The 22,661-nt window shown below is 40.8% G+C and overlaps 2 protein-coding genes across 3 annotated transcripts in view; one reads left to right on the top strand and one right to left on the bottom strand.

Annotated features, from left to right (window-relative positions):
- METTL24 (methyltransferase like 24) overlaps nucleotides 1–11,272 on the top strand; it is an 81,282-nt gene extending 70,010 nt beyond the window's left edge. The window contains exon 5 of the mRNA XM_054722560.1: nucleotides 10,958–11,272. Coding sequence (XP_054578535.1) covers nucleotides 10,958–11,272 — 315 coding nt within the window. The remainder of the gene's footprint in view (nucleotides 1–10,957) is intronic.
- A 7,599-nt stretch (nucleotides 11,273–18,871) lies between these two features.
- Nucleotides 18,872–22,661, bottom strand: part of CDC40 (cell division cycle 40) — a 50,733-nt gene continuing 46,943 nt past the window's right edge. For both annotated transcript variants that reach the window (XM_008158205.3, XM_054722247.1), the window contains exons 14-15: nucleotides 22,062–22,206; nucleotides 18,872–20,855 (exon numbers count right to left, since the gene is read on the bottom strand). In XM_008158205.3, the coding sequence (XP_008156427.1) occupies nucleotides 20,678–20,855; nucleotides 22,062–22,206 (323 nt within the window). In that variant the 3' untranslated portion in view covers nucleotides 18,872–20,677. The remainder of the gene's footprint in view (nucleotides 20,856–22,061; nucleotides 22,207–22,661) is intronic.

The raw sequence follows: 22,661 nt of genomic DNA, 5'->3' as shown, positions 1-22,661 counted from the left end.
TTCTTAGTCACCTAAGAACACCTCAGAATCAGACTATTCTTTAAAAATAAAAAAGTGTTGCCCCTTTATCTTCAGAGCTGAATGAGTTCAGCTCATTTATACGGCGAAGGTTATTTTTGCTCAGACTCTCAGCAATTCCAATTGAAAAGCCAAAATCAAAACCAGCCACCCATTTTTCCTCCAGAGAAAGCCTAAGCCTGGGTTCTGCCAACCCTTAACCTGGGGTTTTGTCAACCCTGGTTCTACCTCGAGGATTTTAAAACACAGCTCAAATAAAGTCAGAGACCCTCTACCAACAAGGGACGGTCCTGGATCCGAGAGATCACTCACCCACGTTCACCCAATGGGCGGAGAACCGGTGGGCTCAACGGGCCCTTTGCTGGATCCTAGCTCCAAGTCCAAGTCCAAAGGATGATCCCGGGTGAGTTTTCTTTGGAATCCTGCCATGACTACGCCAAAAATGTTAACGAAAAAACCATTGAAACCTGTAAAGAATTTTAGTGAGTTTATTTGAGCCAAAATGTCGACATATGCCGGGAAGCAGAACCTCAATGAATTGAGGTAATGCTCCGGAGAATGCAGGGTTACATCTATATTTATACCTTGAAATCAAAGAAAAGGGACGTAGGTGAGTTACATGAAATCCATTGGTGACAGATTAGGGAGGTGGGACAAAGCAAAGCGGGAAAACCTCTGGGATTGGGTGAAAAGTGAAATGATGGACATGTGCTTCTCTTACAGAGATAGATACAGGATACTTTAACGTAATTAACAGTTGACAATTAACTTGATAACAATAACAATGAAGGAATGTCCCGGTGCCATTTGTTGTGCCCTGAGGGGTCCGGGGTAAAAAGGAAGTTACAAGTTACCCAGACATCTCACAGACATCTCACAGATATGTTATCTTAGAGGCAAAAAGGCAAATGGGCTCAGTAAAGATCTAAGTTGACCTTTGTCAGGGAAGATATCGGCCTAGGACATGACTGCCCACTATAACCTGTTTGTAGTTAAATATTTAATTTTCAAACCATCCTTTGTGGTTATTTCAGGTCTCTGAGTTTGCAAGACTGCCACATAGGCCTCCCCTGAGCTTGTCAGGTTAGCATGTGGCTCCTTCCGTTCACATGAAACATGAAAAAATACAAACTTTTTGCTAAATTCATATGAGCATGAAAATGGAATGAGAGGTCCTATTTTTCAGGAAGGTCGGCTCTCATCTTGCCATGTAGCTGTATGTAGGGTAAATTAACCTGGCTGGTGTGGCTCAGTGGTTGAGCGTCGACTCATGAACCAGGAGGTTGCCAGTCGGTGCACATGCCATGTTGCAGGTTTGATCCCTAGCATAGGGCGCACAGGAGGCAGCCAATCAATGATTCTCTCTCATTGGTGTTTCTATCACCCTCTTCCTCTCCCTTCCTCTCTCTCTAAAAATCAACAAAAACATTAAAAATATTTTTAAAAATTGTATGAAACTTGATAAAACATGAAGTGACAAAGAAAATGTCCCAGCCCCAAATTATGCCTTTTGGTCATAGGAAAGCTATGAAATGGATATAAATGACAATGTTTATTCAAAGTACTTGGAATAAGAGGAGAGGGCACTAGTTCCAATGATAAAATATGCTGCAACTGCTCAGTGGGCATGCCTTGCCTGCAGGCAGACCTGTTTGCTGCCTTTCACCTGCAAATATGGCAGGAAGTGGGCCACGCCCGGGCCAGGAGCTCAACAAAGACCTACTGAATCCCTGCTCTTTTTTCACCCAGCCCCACCTGGCTCCCACCTGACAACCATCAGTCTGTTCTCGGTGTCTATGAGTCTAAGCACTAGAGTGGTTACACCTGAAACGATACAAAACAATATTGAATGTAAACTGGAACTGAAAAATAAAATTTATAAAAGGACTTATTAAATTAATAAATATTCCACATTTGCTTTTCCCCTGTCTCTCATTTTCACAAAAGGAGCTGTAAGTCCAGAAACCCTTGACAATGTCACATTTTGTGCTTGGACCCTTTCCTATTGTGAGAGTATCCCTGGTGTTAAGAACCTGGTGTTAAGAACTTCTGTTTTGAAGTCAGACCCCGTTAGAATCCTGATTCTACCACTCAATAGCTGTGTGATCTGGGTGGGTGGATTAACTTCTCTGAAGCTCGGGTTTCTATGGAAACTGCTTGGATTAGGCTTCACCTCTCACAAACTGTGTGACCTACAAAGGCCTCAGTTTCTCTATCTGTAAAATGTGGATGATAGGACACTCATTTCCTGTGTTCATTGGGGATTGCTTTGGACATTATATGTAAAGCGCTTAGCATGCTGCTTGGCTGAACACATAGCAAGTGCTTGATTAAAGTTGCTTATTAGTTTTTCTTTTCTTTTTTTTACTACCAGTTGATACAAGATTTCAAAGAAAGATGGATATTGTGTTCTGAGGGATGGCACACCTAAAGCAAATGTTAGGGACTTTTTAGCAATATACAGTGAGAGCCAATAAATGCTTATTTCGACAAGTCATTGTCTTAACATATTCCCTAAGGTGAGATTTTTTTTTTTTATATATAACCTACATCTGAATATCTAGCACATTCCTTTGAGTATTGTATGGTGTCCTTACGTGGTGGTCAGTACTAATCCTTTTGTGTGTAATGTTTCTTTCTCTTCTCATTTTAATCGCTACATAAATTTAACAGAAGGCTCAAAACTGGTACTGCTTGTATTTTTTCTTGCAGGATTTTTAAAAAATCTTTTTATTTTCTGGCTTTTAGCCATACATCTGTTTATACTATAATTTGCTTTCACTTAATCCTCTTTTTTCTCTTAGGTTGGGACTTGTGCATATGTCTTAATTATAACCAGAAATTATTTTTACCTAATTCTGTATTTTATAATGATGTTTTCTTTTTCTTAAAAAATATTTTTATTGATTCCAGAGAGGAAGGGAGAAGGAGAGAGAGAGAAAGACATCAATGATGTGAGAGTATCATTGATCAGCTGCTTCCTGCATGGCCCCTACTGGGGATCCACCCTGTAACCTGGGTATATGCCCTTGACCGGAATTGAACCCGGGACCCTTCAGTCCACAGGCTGACACTCTACCACTGAGCCAAACAAGCTAGGACTGGTGTATTCTTTTTCTTAAAGAGGGTCCTCAAATTAAATAAGCTTCAAGCTCCAGAAAGCCAGGATCTGCCCTAGTTACATTATAATTCTTTTTCAGGGGGAAGACTTGACACATTCAACTTAAAATTTTCTAAAGTGAATGTTATTATGGGAGCATTATGAGACTAAAGATATCTTTATTTTCTCATTCCACTTGAGTTCTGACTGAATTTTGCTTTACTTCTTCAAGAAAATGTATCTGTGCTTTCAGTAAAAACTTATAGGCATAGAATTTATTGAATGGTTAAAATAATGTCAGTATGCTAGACTTTAGTATGCAATAGATAAAGAAGAGAGCCAACTTCATTAAATGATGTCTCAAACCCACCTTTTTCAGACCAGAGGAACTATGTGATCTTGTAGCCCCCTTTGGGGAATGCATTGCACATTTCTGGGCTGAGAGAGGAAGGGAGGAGAGTGCAGTGTAGTGGACAGGAGAATCCTGGCAGGAGAAGAATTCTCATGGTTCTGGAACAAAGAAGGAGGAGGCAATAAGGAAATGCCCAGAGAACCCAGAGGAAGGGCGGTGATCCCAGGACTAGAATGTTGCTGAGCATTTCAGGAATTGCTGAGTAAGAACAGAGAACTTTGCAGTGGGGACTTTAACCTCCAACAGGCATGGGTTGCTGGTCTATTGCACTGCCACTAACCACTTCTCCATAGAAGGCTTCAACTCTCAATAACTTTTTCAACAGGGGCACCGCTCTGTATAGGTAACTAAAGACACTGGAATATGTAGAATGCATTTAAAATAAGGTTGAGTTACCAGCAGCATCACCATCAACTGGTCTTCTGGTAGAAAAGCACATATTCAGGCCCCGATCCAGACCTGCTGAATCAGAAGCTGTGTACCACTATTCACTAGTCCTCTGTGTACCAGTATTCACCAGTCCTCTGTGTACCAGTATTCACCAGTCCTCTGTGTACCACTATTCACTAGTCCTCTGTGTACCAGTATTCACCAGTCCTCTGTGTACCAGTATTCACCAGTCCTCTGTGTACCACTATTCACTAGTCCTCTGTGTACCAGTATTCACCAGTCCTCTGTGTACCAGTATTCACCAGTCCTCTGTGTACCAGTATTCACCAGTCCTCTGTGTACCACTATTCACTAGTCCTCTGTGTACCAGTATTCACCAGTCCTCTGTGTACCAGTATTCACCAGTCCTCTGTGTACCAGTATTCACCAGTCCTCTGTGTACCAGTATTCACCAGTCCTCCTGGTGGCTCTGATTCACTGACTCTGGCAGCACTGTCCCGCAGAACTTTGTGTGACGATGGACATGTCCGATGGCCGCCCTGTCCAGTATGGTAGCCACTAGCACAGGTGACTATCGAGCACCTGAAATGTGGTGGAGGAAGTGAAATTTTAATTGTATTTTATTTTAATTAATTAACATTTAGATGGCCACACGTGGTGAGTGGCAGTTGTACAGGACAGCACAGCTCCGCTACGTAGCATTCCTAAACATTCCTATGCATTTACATCGAAATAAGTCCCTGCATCATACACGACACGACAAAACCACAAAACGGCATGCCATCAGTAGAATTGCATATTGATGTCATCTATTTCCTTATTCCAGTGTTGGAATCATTAACGAGACCATGTTTGGGATGGGAGCCTTGCAGATCGTCAGTTAAATATCCAAGAGGAGAAAAACAATTTGTATGTATTTCCAAGTCTTGTCAGAATATGGCAAATAACTCCTTCTTAGATGATTGTTTCTGCTTTAGATCCTGAGGGTGAGGATTTCTTAATAACCCCAATACCCGAGTTTCTTAAAGAAAATGAAATTCAGCCTGTGCTTGAAGGAGACTTTGGGGCTCTGTGTGTGTGGGTGGAGCGGAGAGGTGGTGACCAGCGGGAACTTTTGTTGGTGTTCCACACAGAGAAAGCAGCACGAAGCAAGGATCCAGGTGAGACATTTCATGGCATTTCGGGGAATAGCAAGGAACTGCGTTTGGCTAACGTGTAGGGTTCATAAAGTGTTGTTAATCAAGACCCCAACACCATGTATGCAGAGAAGGCCGATGGAATCCATAGCTGCCCTCGTTCCTAACTTCCAACCTTTGATTCCTCCCTCCTCCCTTCCAGTCAGTGCGGTCTGAGGTAAGATGATCTCGGTGTGGAAGTGAGGGGTAGAGAAGAGGGGCCAGGTGTAAGAAGTTACAGAAGCAGAGCAGACAGGACTTGTTATCTGGTAGGATATTACACGGACTGCCTGCCAGGAACTCTCATAGAAACTTGATACCACAGAGGAGTTAGGTCCTGCTCTGGAAGAACTTACAGCCCAAGTAACGGGGGTAGGAGGTGGGGGTGGGGGGAGGGAAGGGGAATCAGGCATGTCAACAAAGGAGTGGAAACCATGTTATGTACTTCCCCAGGAGTCCATCCAGGGTCCACAAGTGGAGGTCGTCAAGGTGACCCTGACATACAGCACCTCCCCCCCCACCCCGCCCACAAGACCTGTTGCTATTCCCTCATCTCCTCTCAATTCTGTCTTCTGACACTTGCCTTCACTCACTGCTGATCCTTCCATAATTTTCACCCCCAGGACAGTGTTATTTCTAACTCATATTTCAGTATATTGAAAAGTATCTCAATCACCCAGTGAGGTTATTGTGTGTCCCCCTAAATCAGTGCTTGCTTTCTGCACTTGGGCCATGTTTTGTGCAGCCTATGTCACCTTGCTGGCCTCTCCGTGCTCTGAGATCGACTTGGTCCCGCCTCGAAGGCCTCCCTCTTATTGAACCCCAAGCACATGTCTGGCTGAGGAACATTCTATTTGGGTGTTTTCTTGGTCATTTATTTGCTCACACATCTGTTTGTTTAGGAATAGTTTATACATGCTTATATTTCATGCCCCATCTCCTTCTGGAAATACTTGAGCATGCTTGCATGAATATGATTAGGTCAGAAAAATAAATGAACCAGGTGAAGGCGATGTAAGGCACGGGGTTCTGGTCTGAGGTGAGAGGCTGTGTGTTGGTTTTAGCGGCCCAGGGAAGTGGGGTAGAAATAAAGAAATGAAAGCTGCTGCCTGGTGCTGTCCTTGGTCCTGTCACAGCCTTCCTGCACGACTCTGCCCGTGGCCAGGTGGGTCCCTGCTGCCACCTCCATCCTGCCTGAATTGGCGCTGCTTCCTTCCTTGCTGTTGTATGTCATCCATAGCCTTGCTGACTTCTGGCTTCTTGACTTGTCACCAGCTCACACCAATGACCTGCCCTCACCTGGGTTTCTGAGCTCTTGCATTTCATCACTTGATCCTGTCCAGACACTTGCTCAACAGCCTTTGGAACAGGCTGGAGATCTGGCAAAAGAGTCTTTGTGTGTAAATATTTTCCTTATTTTTTAAAAATTCATTTGCCGAGTGTTGCTCCCCTACAGAGGTTATTTCTGTGAGCTGATCACTACATAAAACTTATTTTCTTCTATTATTATTTCAGAATTGGCCTTACATTAGCTTCGAGTAGCCCTTTATATGTCTCATAATATGCAGGGTGAGTCTTATCTCCTTCCCCCTGGTGGTAACATAAATCTTGTCATGTTACATTTCTGCCAGCCCACAGTGATAATTGAACCTGATCTAATGGATTTAAAGTCTAAGGCTCTTAAAGAGACTTTAAATCCTCTTGTTCACTTATGATAGATTAATTTCTTCTATTTTCCTACAAGAACATGATCCTCTTTTTAATGTGTTCAGCTTTAGTTTTGTAGGTGCAGATATACATATCTTGCTTTAAGTAGACTTGATACATAAAAGCTTGGATTTACTTGAATCATTAAAAACAACTTCTCATAATTAATCCAAAAAGCAGGAAGAAGTTGTATTGACATAATTATTTTAAAATTATGATTGAGCTCTGCCAATGGGGTTCAGTGGTTAGAGCATTAGACTGGGAACCAAAGGGTCAAGGATTTAATTCCTGGTCAAGGGCATATACCTGGGTTGCAGGTTTGATCCCCACCCTGGTTGGGGTGAAAGCGGGAGACAGCCAATTTATGTGTCTCTGTCACATCAATGTTTCTCACTCTCTCTCTCTCCTCCTTCCCTTCTTCCCTTCCACTATCTCTTTAAAAAAATCAATGGAAAAAATATCCTCAGATGGGGATTAAAAAATAATAAAACTGTTAAAATTATGATTAAACACTTTAATGCCTCTGAAATGATACCAAAACGTTGTTTCATCTACCTTCTTTGAGACCCTCCTACCTAAGAACGTTTTCAGTCATTCCGGAGATTACAGACAGTTAACAGTTGTTGTTTTTTTTCAAGAAACTCTATTTAAACTAACTGCATTAGGATTGCACTTGAATATTCTGATATGATCATTTGCATGATTTTTAGTGCCACAATTGTAGAAACCGGTATTAGTATATTACAATTGGCATATCTTATTCAGAGATGTTTAGAGCCTTATAATAACAACTAGAGGCCCAGTGCATGAAATTTGTGCATGGGGGAGGTTGTGTCCCTCAGCCCAGCCTGCACCCTCTCCAATCTGGGACCCCTTGAGGGATCGGGCCTAAATGGTCAGTCGGACATCCCTCTCACAACACAGGACTGCTGGCTCCCAACCACTCACCTGCCTGCCTGCCTGCCTGATTGCCCCTAACCGCTTCTGCCTGCCAGCCTGATCACCCCCTAACCACTCCTCTGCCAGCCTGATCGATGCCTAACTGCTTCCCTGCCAGCCCAAATGCCCCTAACTGCCCTCCTCTGCCAGCCTGGTTACCCTTAACTGCCCTCCCCAGCCAACCAGGTCGCCCCTATCTGTCCTCCCCTACGGACCCAGTCACCCCCAACTGCCCTCCCCTGCGGGCCTGGGTCCCCCCCCAACTGTCCTCCCTTGCAGGCCTGGTCCCCCCCAACTGCCTTCCCCTGCTGGCCTGGTCTCCCCCAACTGCCCTCCTCTGCCGGCCTGGTCCCCCCCCCCAAAACTGCCCTCCCCTGCAGGCCATCTTGTGGCGGCCATCGTGTGTCCACATGGGGGCAGCCATCTTTGACCATATGGGGGCGGCCATCTTGTGTGTTGGAGTAATGATCAATTTGCATATTACTCTTTTATTAGATAGGATAATAGTGGGTGCATTATGCAGTAATAATGGAAATTATATTTGCAAAATAGTAGTAATAGAACATTCTGAAATGCCAGAAATAGAAGAATCACAGGGTAAGAGAAAACCATGTTTTAATCACAGCATTTGGCTCTCTGTGCTCCTCGTGCCGCACTACACCTGTGCTGCGCGAGATAGACCAACCTGTGCAATCTGATGGAAGTGGAGCATTTTCAGTCACGGACATCAAAAGGGGGTGTGGATGTTGTCATGTTTGAATATAATTTTTGATCTTTAGAATGGATTAGTGTTTTGTAAATGGAAATTGGATTTCCAAAGAAAGCATATATTTGCTATGATTTAGCCTAATAATTTGGTTATTTTCCAGTTGCTCATAACTTCTGATTAACAGCTTATCTTAAAAATGTTTGGAAAAAATATGTAAAGTACATTCCTCTGTATTTCATAATGATAGTTTTTAGGCCAATTTTAGGCTGATTAGCTTTACCCGCTCCCTTTAATGCTTTGATTTATTGATCGTTCAACATATGCAAACTCACAGAAAACCATAGTAAAACAATAAATCTATAAGGAACCTAAGAAATTCTTGACTATGTGAATTGGCATAACAATTGTTGATTTTTGGTTTTGGATATTTTCTGTACCAATTAGAAGGTGTTTTGAAGTTTTGATAAAATATCTCCTTTGGCAGGTTAATTACCCTCATTCAGGAATATTCTGCCTAAGACTTCAAAAATTAAACAAACCCAAGGAAGTGCCAAGGCCGCAGAGATGAAAAAAAGGCAAATTAATTCGATTGCATCCAATTGACAAGAATTATTTTAGCCTTGTGTATGTTCACATGGAGCCTGTCTTTGCTCTGTTTCTTTCAGAAAAGAAAGTTGTTTTTTGTTTGTTTTAAGTTTTCCTCTTTCATTTTGAAACCGTTGAACCAACCAGCTGGTTTATAGATATCTACCCTTTTCTTAGGCCTCTTGGTAATCCTGGGGTTGTTATCATCATCCCTTTTTCTCTGATGGACCAGGAGGTACTATCCAAGGCAAGAGGATGAAAGTGTCTCCCACAGGATCTCAGGATGCTGGGCAAAGACCCTTTTCTTGGAGCAGTTATGTCTAAATTCTATGCATCTTCTCCATCCACCTCTGAAATCCCGCAAGAAATGCTACCTCTGCACTGAGAGCCTCATGACTCAGCTGCATCTGAGAAACTTATCGGGCAGCCATGCGCTGAGAGAGAGGAGAGGCTGGGGCAGAATTGGTCTTGGTCCTTACCCATCCCTCTACGCAGGCACAAATATTCTACGGCTGGATATGGCGGCTTCAGCTGGCACTTCCTGGAGGGCTGCTTAGTGAGGTGCTGCCACTTCCAGGGGAGCCGGCCTTTGCCGTACTGCAGTGATGCCTCCATTCCCTTCATTTTGGTCTGTGTCTGAATGTTGTCACCTTCCCTGGTGGTCTAACTGTCCACTTCCACTTCTCTTTATTCCTCGGAAGTCAGCTTTACCAAATCCTTGTCTGCTGATGGGGCTGCTTTACGGAGGTGATAGATGTAGAAAGTAATTCTTTCAGCTGGAAAGTGCTCCGCAAATGTAAAACGGTGATGTCGGTAACAAGACTTCTACTCTCAGACCTTTACTCGCTCTCTAGTAGCACCTTATTTTCCAAACCCAAGCCTTTTAGGGATTCCGAGTTACTGTTTTTCCTCTTGTGGTTTATGGGGGGTCAGCATTGTGTAGTGGTTAAGAACATGGGACAGATTTGGTTATAATTTCAACCTCTGCTTCTCCAGCTGTGTGACGGGGTGGGTTATTGGGAGTCTGTTTCCTGAACTCTGCACAGGGACACTAAGAGAATCGCCCTTTCAGAGTTGTTGAGGGCGGTACGTGGATATTGCAAGATGAAGCACTTAGCATAGTGCCAGGCCCATATAGGCGCTCGGTAAAGAATTAGCTTTCATTGCTTTCTGTTAATCTAATGGGTTTTGTGCAAAGCCAGCAAAAAGGAGCTGACTCTCATACCTTAATTAATTGTAAAATCTCTTCCACCCTACTCTTTTTTCCATATTTATCTCATCCAGAATGTGAATTTGTATTCATTAAATGAACAGAGAATGGTAATTTTTACTCAAAAAAAAAAAAAAAAAAAAGAATTCTGTGCTGGTATGTACTTTTTAAAGAAATCATGACATAGTATTATATTTTTACAAGTCCAGTATTCCTGAGAACTCTTTCCCTGGCTTCCAGTCCTGGTGAAGTTGGAGGGGTGTGAGGTGGTCGGTTTGTGAGGTGGTCGCTGCAGCCAGCGGTCCTCTGTCAGGCCCTCTGCAGGCCACCGTTCCGTCTGGACACACTTGGTTCCTCTGTGCAGCACGTGGGTTTCTGGGGAGAGGCTGTGGGCGCAGAGCTTCGTGATACACACAGTCCAGCATCTCCTTCTCGGGCATCCGTTCCAACTGGGCAGAAAGTACGAGGGTCCATTATGACTTCTGACTGGCATTCCATTATTTGTATGTTAATATTTGGTGTGGAGTGAGGTTAGACATTTGCAAGTGACCATCTGAAAAAGACCTTTAAGTCTAAAATTTGAACAATTCTACTTTCTGGGGAGGCAGTTCAACGGTGATGCTCCTGATCGCACAGTGGCGTTTTAAACCGTGCTTATTGAATAAACCATGCTTATTGAGTATGCTGGTCTCCGTTTATCCTTATGTTACAGATTGATGTTCTCAAAGCAGATCTGGAGAGCGCAGAATGGAAAGTTTTGGAAAATCTTATTCTGGAAGATGTCCTTGAACAGATTGGGCAGCTCGTCTTTGAGATCCATCTCCACTGGCCCGGGTTCGAGGTCAGCGGCAGCGACAGCAGTGTCGTGCGGTTCTGGTACAGCCTCCTCAAAGAGTTAGAACTAAACGACTTTAGGCTTTTTCACAGTTACAAGGATTTATCTAAACCTCAGCTATTCCTGAAGAAAGACATTTTCAACGCAAGTAGCTGCTACACTCTTGGTTGGGTAAATACCAGGTGGAAGTAGGATGCAGGGCCTCATCAAAAACTCAAGGAAATATTTGCAGAGTGAAGTATGTCCGTGATTCTCATTATCGTTGTGCCTTCTCCCACGGGCCTGCTACCTGCTTGAGGCAGGCGTTGTTACTGCCCTTGTGGTGCGTGTGGGCTGGCGCCTGCCATGAGGTAGGGCACAGTTACCACCTGTTGAAGGGGTGGACGCGGGAATGCCACAGGAGTCAGCCGTCATCTGCCCAGACCAGGCCCTTTGCCTGTCTGCCTCTGACAGAGTGGGGATGCTCGTCTTCCTTCATTTTTATTTGGAAGATAGCCCCCCGCTCACCTCAGTTTTCTCTAAAGTTCATTATGTTTCTGTAGGGTGCTCAAAAAGATGTATTCACACTTTAACAGCTGATAGCTCACTTCTGAAAACGAAATGTATTTTAATACACACTGCCTTAATAATTATTCGAAGGTGAGTATACGTTTTGGGGGACACCCTATCTAGTCCATGAATTCACCAACATGAAAAAGAAATTACATACATTTTCCATTCTCACCGGGTTGATGAGACTCTTCGATTTGTAGCCTACTGTTTAACACAGGACCTTGCATTTGACTGGAACGCACCTCTTCCCTGTTCTCCTTGTTCAGCTGGTCAGGAATGTCCTTTACACCTTGTGGATTTCCATCACTCCTCTCGAGCCTTTGCTGAGGCTATGCCGTGGTTTTATAAGAACTGCTGGTTCTGGTATCTGGGAACAGACACACCAAATTCTGTCACTGAGTTTAAGACTAGACAGTCAAGAGCTGCAACTCAGTATTCTTTTCATAGCAGCCTTAAATCCCCATCTGTTCCTACGGACTAAGCACAAAGCAGAATTTGAGTGTCTTTATTGTTGCCTCTTCTAATTTCACACCTGATTTCTCAACCACAGACTCGCCTATGCTGTTAATTCTTCTCTCTCTCTCTCTCTCTCTCTCTCTCTCTCTCTCTCTCTCACACACACACACACACACATACACACACACACACACGAACACGGTCTCAAAGATGGGAGGGCCAGTCTCTTTCCTGTGATGCTTACAGTGTTTCCATAGCACCAATCCTTTTTACTTTAAAAAAAAATTAAGCAGAAAATACAGGTTCTCAATAGTTCAAGTAATCTTTTTTAGTTCTATTTGCAGGATTAGACATTTACCCCCATGAATAATTTTCAAAATTCCTATTTCAAATAAATTAATTATATAGTATAGAATAAACCAAATTATTATCTTATTATAAGTTAATTATATTTTCTGACACTTTTTACATACCAACAGAGCAGGAAAACCATGCCATACATGTTTGTTCAAGAAATTTGGGGAGGGAATAGGATACTGGTTACTACTAAACTTTATTCCCTTTCCCATTTAAAAAAAAAAAATCTACTTCTACCTGAGACATTCCCTGGGTTGGCTTTTTGGTTTCTGCAGTGGTTTGAAAATATCATTCCTCAAGTGAGAAACCAAAATATATTAGAGTTGAATCATCTCACGAATTTGGGTTCAAAAGAAACAAGACTTTCAGAATTAGTGATGATGTTTAAAAACATAAATGAGGTTTCTGTTTTAAAACCCATAGTACACTAATAAAAGTCACTGAGGTGGGAGGACCAGCTTGCTTCAGTGTGATTTGTAACTGCAGTTGAGCTGCTTTCACTGTCCACAGGAATTTCAGAGGTACAAGGGCCCATGAGAACTCTAACGTTACACTGCTGATTTGCATGGCATAGCCTCCAAAACAAAGTTAACTTTTAGTCCAGTTCCTGTTTGGATTATGTCACAGATTCTCTTTTATTTTTTTCATAAAAATTCTATACACTGAAGTATATACAGTAAATGTTTTTATACATTCAATCCTTTAAACCTTCTCATACATTAACATATGAAGTATGAGCTTAAGTGTCCAGATGTATACACAATCATATCAAGATTTTTAATTCATAGTCTTGAAGACTTGGGCGTTCCTGAAAGCGCCCTTTGTACAGGGCAAGTTACCATGTATTCCAGATTGGTGCTACAGAACACTGACTTCATCACACTCCACATATATATCTGAAGCAAGGATGGGTGTACTGTTTAAAAAAAAAGGTGAACTCAAAATAAGTCACAAACACACCCGCCCACACCCACCTACAAGGCAGCCTGTTCAGTAGTTATTCGTACTTATTTTATGCTTATTTCTAAGACTGTCCTTCATCCCCTTTATGGAGAGCTTGGAATTCATGATGAATTTCTGACTGTTGCTATGGTTTCCCTGCCTGTAGAATTTACTGCGATTATTGTGTTGGCCAGGGTTTCTTAACCTCAGCACTGCTGCCATTTTGGGCTGGGTCATTCTTTGTTGGGGGAGGGAGTGCCTGGTAGGATGTTTAGCAGCATCTCCTCTGGTCCTCCCCGCTGGACGCCAGAGCACCTTTCCCCTCCCCTTTCAGTTGTGACACCCAGACAGGTCTCCAGAGGGTGCCAGATGTCCCCTAGGGGGCAGAATCCCCACGGTGGAGGGCTGGGTTGGACCATGAGAAATGGTCTAGGTTACCACAGCACTGGTGTCTGGGAAGATGCTGCTGGTGAAGAGCAGGCAAAACCACCACAAAAGAATACAAACCAAGTACAAACAAACAAACAAAATCAAGGGCTATTATTTATTGAGCACTTACTGTGTACCCAGCACTGTCATGGATTATTCCTAATTCTCCCAACAACCCTCCAAAGAAGTGTAATTTTCCCAAATGACATATACAGGCAAGGAAACTCTGAGCGGTTGGATAGTTTATTCAGATCATTCAACGAATACTAGTAGATGGTGGGGCAGGAATCCACATCTTGGCCTGTCAGATCCCGAAGCCCATGCTGGTTCCTCCGCAATGCTGCCTCCATAGCCTCTAACAAATGTAAGATGCTTCTTTCAAAGTACATATTTTTGCCTTTCTATTAGTAAATGGGGGGGGGGGGGGGCTACAAATATACTAAGACCAGACCTGCAAATCTATTAGAGTTGGGGTTATTTTTGTAGCATGAAGGTTTAATTTTAAAAGCCTACTTCATTAAAATATGCTTGCCAAATGGAGACTTACTGACAAAATCTGGGGACCCAACGAATTCTCTGTCAATATGTTCAGGTTGCCAGGAAAGCTCTTGCAAGGGCCTGGAAGTGACTCTTGGCCCTGGCTCATCCCAATACTTGGCACTTTTCCTCCTGGGTTTTAGAAAGGGCAGTCGCTTGGAAGTGTAGTGTGAGTTCCCTTTGTTTCAAACTAGGTTTTGATCCTAGATAAATGAGCTCCGATGTGAATACCTGCGACATAATTAACTCTTACCAGAGCAATGCTCATAAGTGAATCTGAAAATAAAAATTTAATAATGCTCTTATCCAGTGATAGAAAACACTGTTCTTTTTCAGGTGAAAAAACATGTGAGGATGTAAGAGATTCAGAGGTCACCTTTTAGCACAAACTCTGTTACAATTTGAGATTAAAGTAAAAGAAAAACAATTTTTCCTTTCCCCTTTTCTTAGAGTGATTGTATTTTATGCAGTTATACTAGGCTATTATATAAATATTTGTAGCTATTTGACATGTGCAAATGAAGAGAGCCAGGGAGAAGTAAACTTCCATTAGAATTGACTGACCATCCATGAATGTTTACATCAGGGTAGAGCAAAAGTAAATTCAGGAATTTACAGTGTTTACTTTGAATCGGCTACTCATGTAAGCATTTCTGCCTTGGCTGTAAGAGTTCAGTATATAATAAATATAGTAGAAGATTTGCATTTCCTAAGTATTATATGTTGGGATTTTGCAAAACTTGGATTTATACCAGAAAACTAGCTTCATCATATTTTGCCAGATTAAAAATGAAGGCCTTATTTAAACAGATTATTATACTTAACAACGCAATGGTAGCTCTAAGCTCAATTAATATAATCTCTTCTTCTAAAGATAAATTTATGTTTTCCTTTTAAGCAATAGTAATTTTTTTTGTATTAGCCAATTGCTGGCTCTGTGAATTCAATAAAACATTTAAACTTGGGTTAAAGTTTCTTCCTTTTTCTTACATTGAAAGAGGTATTTGACCTTTACTTATCACATGAAATCATACCCTCCAAATTTAGTATATTTTTAAACTGCCTAAATTTAGAAATTATTGAAATTCTTTAAATAATGTTATTGTATTTCTGTCCTTAAGAAAAATAAAGTAAGCAAGCTTAATGTCATGCTTTAAATTTAGCACTATATGGAAAAAATGCTCGTTCTCAACACATTAAAACCAATGCTTTGTAAAACTAGCAACTTCATATGATTGTATAAAATACTTTGTTTTTTTAGAGATTGGTTTGGTGCAATAAGATGAGCTGAAACAATAAGGGATATATTTTCCTGTCAATTTTGAACTCTAATCTGGACTATTCCAACAGAGGAGCCCAGTATACCTAGGGCAGATATGCAATCAATTTGTACCAGGAAGCTATAGTGGTTGGTAAGTAGCTGTGGTCCTGAGTCATTCTCCTCCACTGTAGTTCCTCCCACAGGACTCCCAGACCTCTCCAAGATCGAGCAATTAATGCACAGCACACTAGGCAGCTTGTAGGACCCTGCCCTAGCACAATGGTTAGCTTCTCTTCTAACTGCTCTACGTCCTATGTTACTGGCCATTGGATATTTTGATGTCACCACTGGGTGGGTAAAGATGATCAGCACAGGTCCAAGTGTGTTCTATAACATGAATGAAACCACAATCATGTCAAAAATAAGCTATTATCTGTACAACACAGTATTATTTCTCAAGGATTGATACCAGCTCAAACATGGCTTCCCCAGGGACTCCCCCTCCGTCCCCCCTGTTTAAAGCCCACAGCTATGTGGCCCTGTGATGCCCTCCTGTCTCTCTGTTTCCACACGCCTTGTACTTTAATATATCTGCTTATTTAGTGGCTGTCTTTCCCAGCAGACTGTGCACTCCATGAGGGAAAGGGCCAAGTCTGAAGCCCCAGTGCCTGCCAGGTAAAAGGTGCTCAATAAATATTTGTTGGGTATGAATAAAGAAAGCTATTTCTCATAGGATTTTTCAGTGAATTTATTTCATCAGCATTTGTTACTGAAATTTTTTTTCTGACATGGGAAATACCTTTGCCATTTAGATGTACCACTATCTCTCCTGTTGGTTAAATTTAGACACACTTTATCCTGTTCTTGACATGGCTGTTTATTGCTCTGCTTCTGGTAGTCCTCATTCCCGACTAATGCTAACCTGGAGATCTTTCTTAGGAACTTGAGAGCTACATAATAATTGAATAGAATAAATACAATAATAACTGAAGGCTCAATTATGACTACAAGATATTCTAGGATATCTTTGCTCAATCTTTGCTTCTCATTCCTCATTGACCTTCCTTTGTACCAATTCCCAGAAAACAAACTTTTTAGAGTCAGTGTATAAACCACAATTCCTGTAGCACAGAGACTACTTTTCAGTTTATGAGAGAAGGAAGGTATGATGATGTGAAGCTACTTAGTACAAGGATAGAGACTGGTATTTCTTAAAAAAAAAAAAAAAAGATTAAAACAGATGTTTAGAGAATAAAAACAAGATGAGAAAAGATATTGTGTTCTCAAAACTATCTGAAATATACAAAGGACCTTCCTTGTGAGCAGTTATGAGAGGGTGATGGGGGCCCAGCTCTAATGGAAGAGGCCAAGAACTTGTCTGTAGCTACTAGTTGTTTTCCCGAAGGATGAAATAAACATGATTTAAATAGGTGAGTGCTTCTTTAAACCACCTAAGTCAGAGAGAACAAGCTGGAAGCCACAAGGATTAGGACACCAACCTGACCATTTAAAAAATAATACTCAGTTAAGTGGCATTATGTGGAGGAGGCAAGATAGTCGGATGAAAGGAGGAAGATTTCAGCATTGCTGCTAACTAGCTGCATGATATCAAGCAGCATCTTTCTTGACCTATTTCCTTACTTAGATTAGGATATTTAATTTCTAAAGTTTCTTCTAGCTTGGAAAACCTCATTATTCTAAGACTTTCATGATTAGGGGTTTAGACAGTGGTAGGATAATTTCTTGATTAGTGTGCTATAAAGGGAACTCTTAGGATAAATTCACAAGAATCCAAATGATGTGATTATTCCAAGAAAAAGCTCAGATAAAAGATGAATCCATTATGATGGCTCTCCAGTCATCAAGGGAAGTGCCCTCAGGAAAAGCACCTTTTTGGATAACACACTTCAGCCCCCATAGTTCGAAAAACCAGAATATTTCAGACTGCAGTAGTTTATACGTCTGCCCTAACGAAGTGGCAATCTCTGAAGATACTAGATCAAGTACATATATATATGGTAATACTTCTATATGTATGCACATATTATGTATATGTGTGTACACACATACACAAACATGTATACACATACATATAGAAGGATATATATATATATATATATAGGTAACATGAAATTTGAGGCAAGTGCTGATAGAACCTTCTATTGATTGGATCTTCTTTTCTCAAGTTACTAGTCCTTGCCTTAATACTGTATTTAATCAATTATTTTATGATCTACAAAGAATGCTGCAATTAAACTGTGATGCAGCATTGATTTTAAGATGTAGCTCTAAAAAAAAAAATAAAAAAATGTAGCTCTATTTGAAATGTCAAAATGTCAAAAGTAAGCATCTTTGATGAAATCATACCATCAGTGTTCTATAGGTCTCACTTTTGAGACTCAAATTTTATACCACCAATGAATATCTTGACCTGGATGGCACTCCACACTTCCCTTCCCCACATTGGAATCCATATGGCTCCCTCAGCTAACCTTGGTTTTCTTCTGAATTCTCTCTCAGAAAGATGCAGCTGGTCTGTCCACTCTGAGAAACACTGTTCTCCAGGAAGAGCCTCTGTAGTTAGCGCTGGTGCTGTAATCCTTCTGGCTGCCAGCCAAGGGCTTGCTGTTTCACTGTCAATGTTTTCTTTCAGGTAATTTACAGACATGCTGGGGACATCAACCAGCCTCCCAATGCATCCTTAAGAATCACTTTACACTTTTCCATTTAGAGGTGCCTGACTGATGCTACTCCCTGTTCCTTATCTTAAAACTGTCTCCTTATTTAAGACAAAATATCCCTAGCTTGTGCTTTAATATTTAAATCTTCATCCCTTTAAACTTTTCGCTAAAACATTACTTTTAGTCTAACTTGTAGTAAGGCAACATGTTCTGAGTGTGACAAAAAGCATACACAGCAAAGAAAAGGAGTCAGACAGTAGGTAACCACTTCATTCCAGCAACAACATGACCTTGAGACGTTTTTATGCTGGAAGGAACCCCACTGATGTGTGTACTCTGAGTGCAACTGTGACTCAGCGTCACCACTAAGTGAATAAATGTGGAATGTTAAACTTATCTGTATACTCTGAGGGCACTGCCCCGTGTTTTTATTATTTAATCAGAATAACCCCATTAATATACTGCACCTACCTCTAAAGCATCATTTTTCTCCATAAAATCAAAATGACCCATTTAAATATCTATAAATAGTTTAACTTGGTTAAGACAAAAGGAAACCAAGAATAAAAATTTTGATAACACGTTTTATAAAAAATGCTTTATTTAAAAATAGGATTTCTTTTTTTAAAAAAGAGACAACTTTTATACACAGTTGCTTAGTTTAGAAACAGTCAAAAACACAATAAAATAAAGCCAGATTTAGAAATGATTTGTAACATACACAATACTGGTGCTGAACAAGATAGTTTAAATATACGATTCTTTTATTATTAATCAAATGTGATTAATTCACATTTGTGAAACCCAGTGGTTGGGACTAAAGTAAAGGTCTTGTCTGAATTCTCTCCTCTCCGGGAAACGGCGGCCACCCTTCCTGGCAGGTGCAGAAAGGGCAGCAGCGAGGCAGTGTATTCTCGTCTCTGAGTGCTTCCGTGTCCAAAACTGCGGCTCCACCACTTTTATCATTTTTCTATTTTCGTCTTTGACATTTACTTTTATGTGGCTACAGCACCTGGTCATCTATACCAGTTTTCTTTTTTGATATTAATTTTTAAAAATGGATGTTTTTAAGGACAAGAAGTATGAACTGCTTTGATAGCACACGACTCCAAGCTAATGCCTTAGGATATCATCACTCAATATGATGTTGGTCTCCCAGTCAGCACTCTGAGCAGCTATGGACCAATCTTCCCTAGCATGGTAATGAAACATTTCAAACTACATTCAAACATCTGATACAGATTTGTAATAAAGCTGGAGAAATGGTTTGTCAACTAAAGTGCTATTAGCTACTATATTCAAGAGGCTATCTTAATTTCACAATCTCAAATTTTTAAACCCAATCACAGCCACTGCTTCTCAAATTGGGGAACCCTAGCCATTTTCCTGGTTGTCAATTTTACTCAAAGATTTAGAAAGACGTTTAAAACTTTACTGATTTTAAAAAGTTCTGTTGAATATATTCCCAAACCAAATCAGAATAATTTTAAAGACATACAACTTGTCAAAGAAATTACAAGTTGGTATTTTAATCTTTGCCCTATCTCCAAAGAGGAATATTTCAGTAGTAATATCTGTGAAACAATGGCCTAAGAGACCCTGGTTTATGAAAGAATAGCCAGGTTCTTACTTACAGTAAATACAAATAAAGTCCAAAGTTCTGACTCATTCTCTTGAGTTTCATCTTCAAAAATAACATAATTCTCTTACTATATACTGATCAGGAAGAAAGTCAAGGAAAGTACTCTGGGCTGATTTGTATTTTAGTTTAATAATTAGAGGAATGCTGCAATCAGAGAAGATTGCTGGCTTACAACTAAAAATACACAACATGTGTCATAAAAAATAGTGGAACTTCTCAATCCAAAAGATTAGAACCTGACCCATTGGCAAGAATAAAAGAGTAATTGTGGGTGGTTTATCCTTCTCTCAGTCACATTAAATTATATCATCCCTGTTCCTTACTTCCTTTTTGTTGAAGAGAGAAGTACACGGTACCTTTCTGAGTTGTCATTAACTATATTACCGCCTTTAGAACCCCAAATCCACGAGGGGTTCTTACCCGACTCCAAAGGGATCTTTTCTGTATGTCTTGGGGAAAGCCCAAAGCTGCCTGCCAAGAGTATCTATTTGTCAAATAGAAAACTGATGGTCATTCTCTGTATAAATAATATCTATAAAGAACAAAATAAAGTTGCCAATGAAATTACATGAGCCAAATTTACAAAGTTTTTTTTTCAAACAATGAGTCAACTTTATAAGGCCATGTAAGGAAATGATAATCTGTAAATCAAGTTATCATCCAACACATTTAATAATTAAATATAGTTAAATAGGTTATTGGGTCAAAAATAATCCTAGATAGTTTAAGGATTAATCTCATTAATCCCACAACTTAATGAGACCATCCCAGCCACAGGTGATGACTTTAGACGTTTCGTGAGGATGCCACACTGCACCTATACACACTTTATCGTGAGCTTTAAACCGACTGTAGAGTTTTGTGGTCTTCCAGTCCCAGATGTTCAACTTTCCATTTCCATCTCCTGAAATCACATAGCTACAATGGGAAGAAAAATAAATTCAAATTATTCAAACACTTCATCTGTAAAGTAGATGAAGAACAGAGAAAGAGTTTATCTTTTTCACCACATGTAACTCAGTAAGAAGAACAAGGTCTAGGTCTATAATTTAAGTCTATAATTTAAACTTTTACCAAAAAGTCATCCCCATTGAGTAATAATCTAAGAGTAAAAAATAATTTTTAACTTGGAAGACTGAGATGCCCAAGGGCCACGATGAATGCGGAATCACAATCACTCTCTAGAAACAGGGTAGGGGGATCAATGTCACTGAGCTGCCAAACACATCCAGACCCCTTTTTGCTGTAGTAGACTCTAGCACCTTTATAACTACTTCCTGGTTCCAATGCCTTTTGAATATGTCTAAGACTGACTCAGAGGCAGAAGTTCTAAGGCCCAATGATCAGGCTAAAGGGATTTCTGAATTACTGTTACACCTATGTATTTTAGCTAAGAATAGGGGAATGAATGCAGAGTTTCACTTAGAAAGACTCTAGGCTTTACAAATCTAGTGTGACTTAGAAATATTCAGAAGTTAGGTTGAGATTTCAACACAGAAAAGCTGTAGTGAAGTTGTTAACTTCAACAATGCAATACATAATTAATTCTTTTGGTGTTCATTCCACCATAGCAATACAGCCATTATAGTCCTCCAAGCCTTGCTTAGAAAAGCAGAGAAAATATGGCATTGCCCATATAGACAGGGGCTTTTATGTGGTTAAAGGGCACAGGACTAAACAATATAAGGAGATATATGAAAGAACTTAAAAAAGCAGAAGGATGCCAAAACCGGTTTGGCTCAGTGGATAGAGCGTCGGCCTGCGGACTGAAGGGTCCTAGGTTCGATTCCTGGTCAAGGGCATGTGCCTTGGTTGCGGGCACATCCCCAGTAGGGGGTTGTGCAAGAGGCAGCTGATCGATGTTTCTCTATCATCGATGTTTCTAACTCTCTATCCTTCTCTCTTCCTCTCTGTGAAAAATCAATAAAATATATTTAAAAAAAAAAAAAGCAGAAGGTAATTTTCATAACTTGTTCTTGCCCTTTTATCTGGCATTTTGACAATCTGCATAGTTCTCATATAATTACATATATGAAAGTGACATGTAAAGTGTTGTTATTTGTACAACAGAAGTTTATATTATCATATTTGAATATAAAAATACATGAGAAGATTTAAACTTACCTCATGTCTGGTGAAAAGTCCACCTGACAAGCGTAGCCTGCTACCATATGGCCCTTAAAAATTTTCTTCTTATTTAATCTAAATCTGTTCTGTGCTCCAAAAATTAAGATTTGGTTGTCCATTGATTGGCATGCTAGCCATTTCCCTGCAAATTCAATAAATGAGACATTTTAGAGAAAAAAATTTTTTAAAAGAATTTTCATTCTAAATACATTCAGTCATTCATAGTCATTTGATCCCAACTATTTTAACAGGAAAATAAATTTACCGTATCACTTGTAAAGTGTTACAAATCTGTCGCTGGCAAGAGGTATCCTATCTAATAAAGAGGGAATATGCAAATTGACCATCACTCCGTCACAAAGATGGCAGCGCCCATAGCCACAAGATGGCGGTGTCCAGTCCTCTCAGCCCTGCCGGAGTCCCCCAGTCCCAGGGGGGCGGCCGCTGAGAGCGGGCAACGTGAGCGGTTGGCGGAATGCTTGCTTTGTCGCTGCGGTGACGAGGCAAGTGTTTCCCACCGGCCGCGGAGGGCCTCTGGGCAGTGGGCATGGAGAGGCCAGGGGGGCGGAGGGGGAATGCTTGCACTGTCACCCCCGC

Source organism: Eptesicus fuscus, chromosome 10 (genome assembly GCF_027574615.1).
Source record: "Eptesicus fuscus isolate TK198812 chromosome 10, DD_ASM_mEF_20220401, whole genome shotgun sequence".
NCBI classification, from domain to species: domain Eukaryota; kingdom Metazoa; phylum Chordata; class Mammalia; order Chiroptera; family Vespertilionidae; genus Eptesicus; species Eptesicus fuscus.
This window is presented reverse-complemented; position numbering and strand designations above follow the sequence as displayed.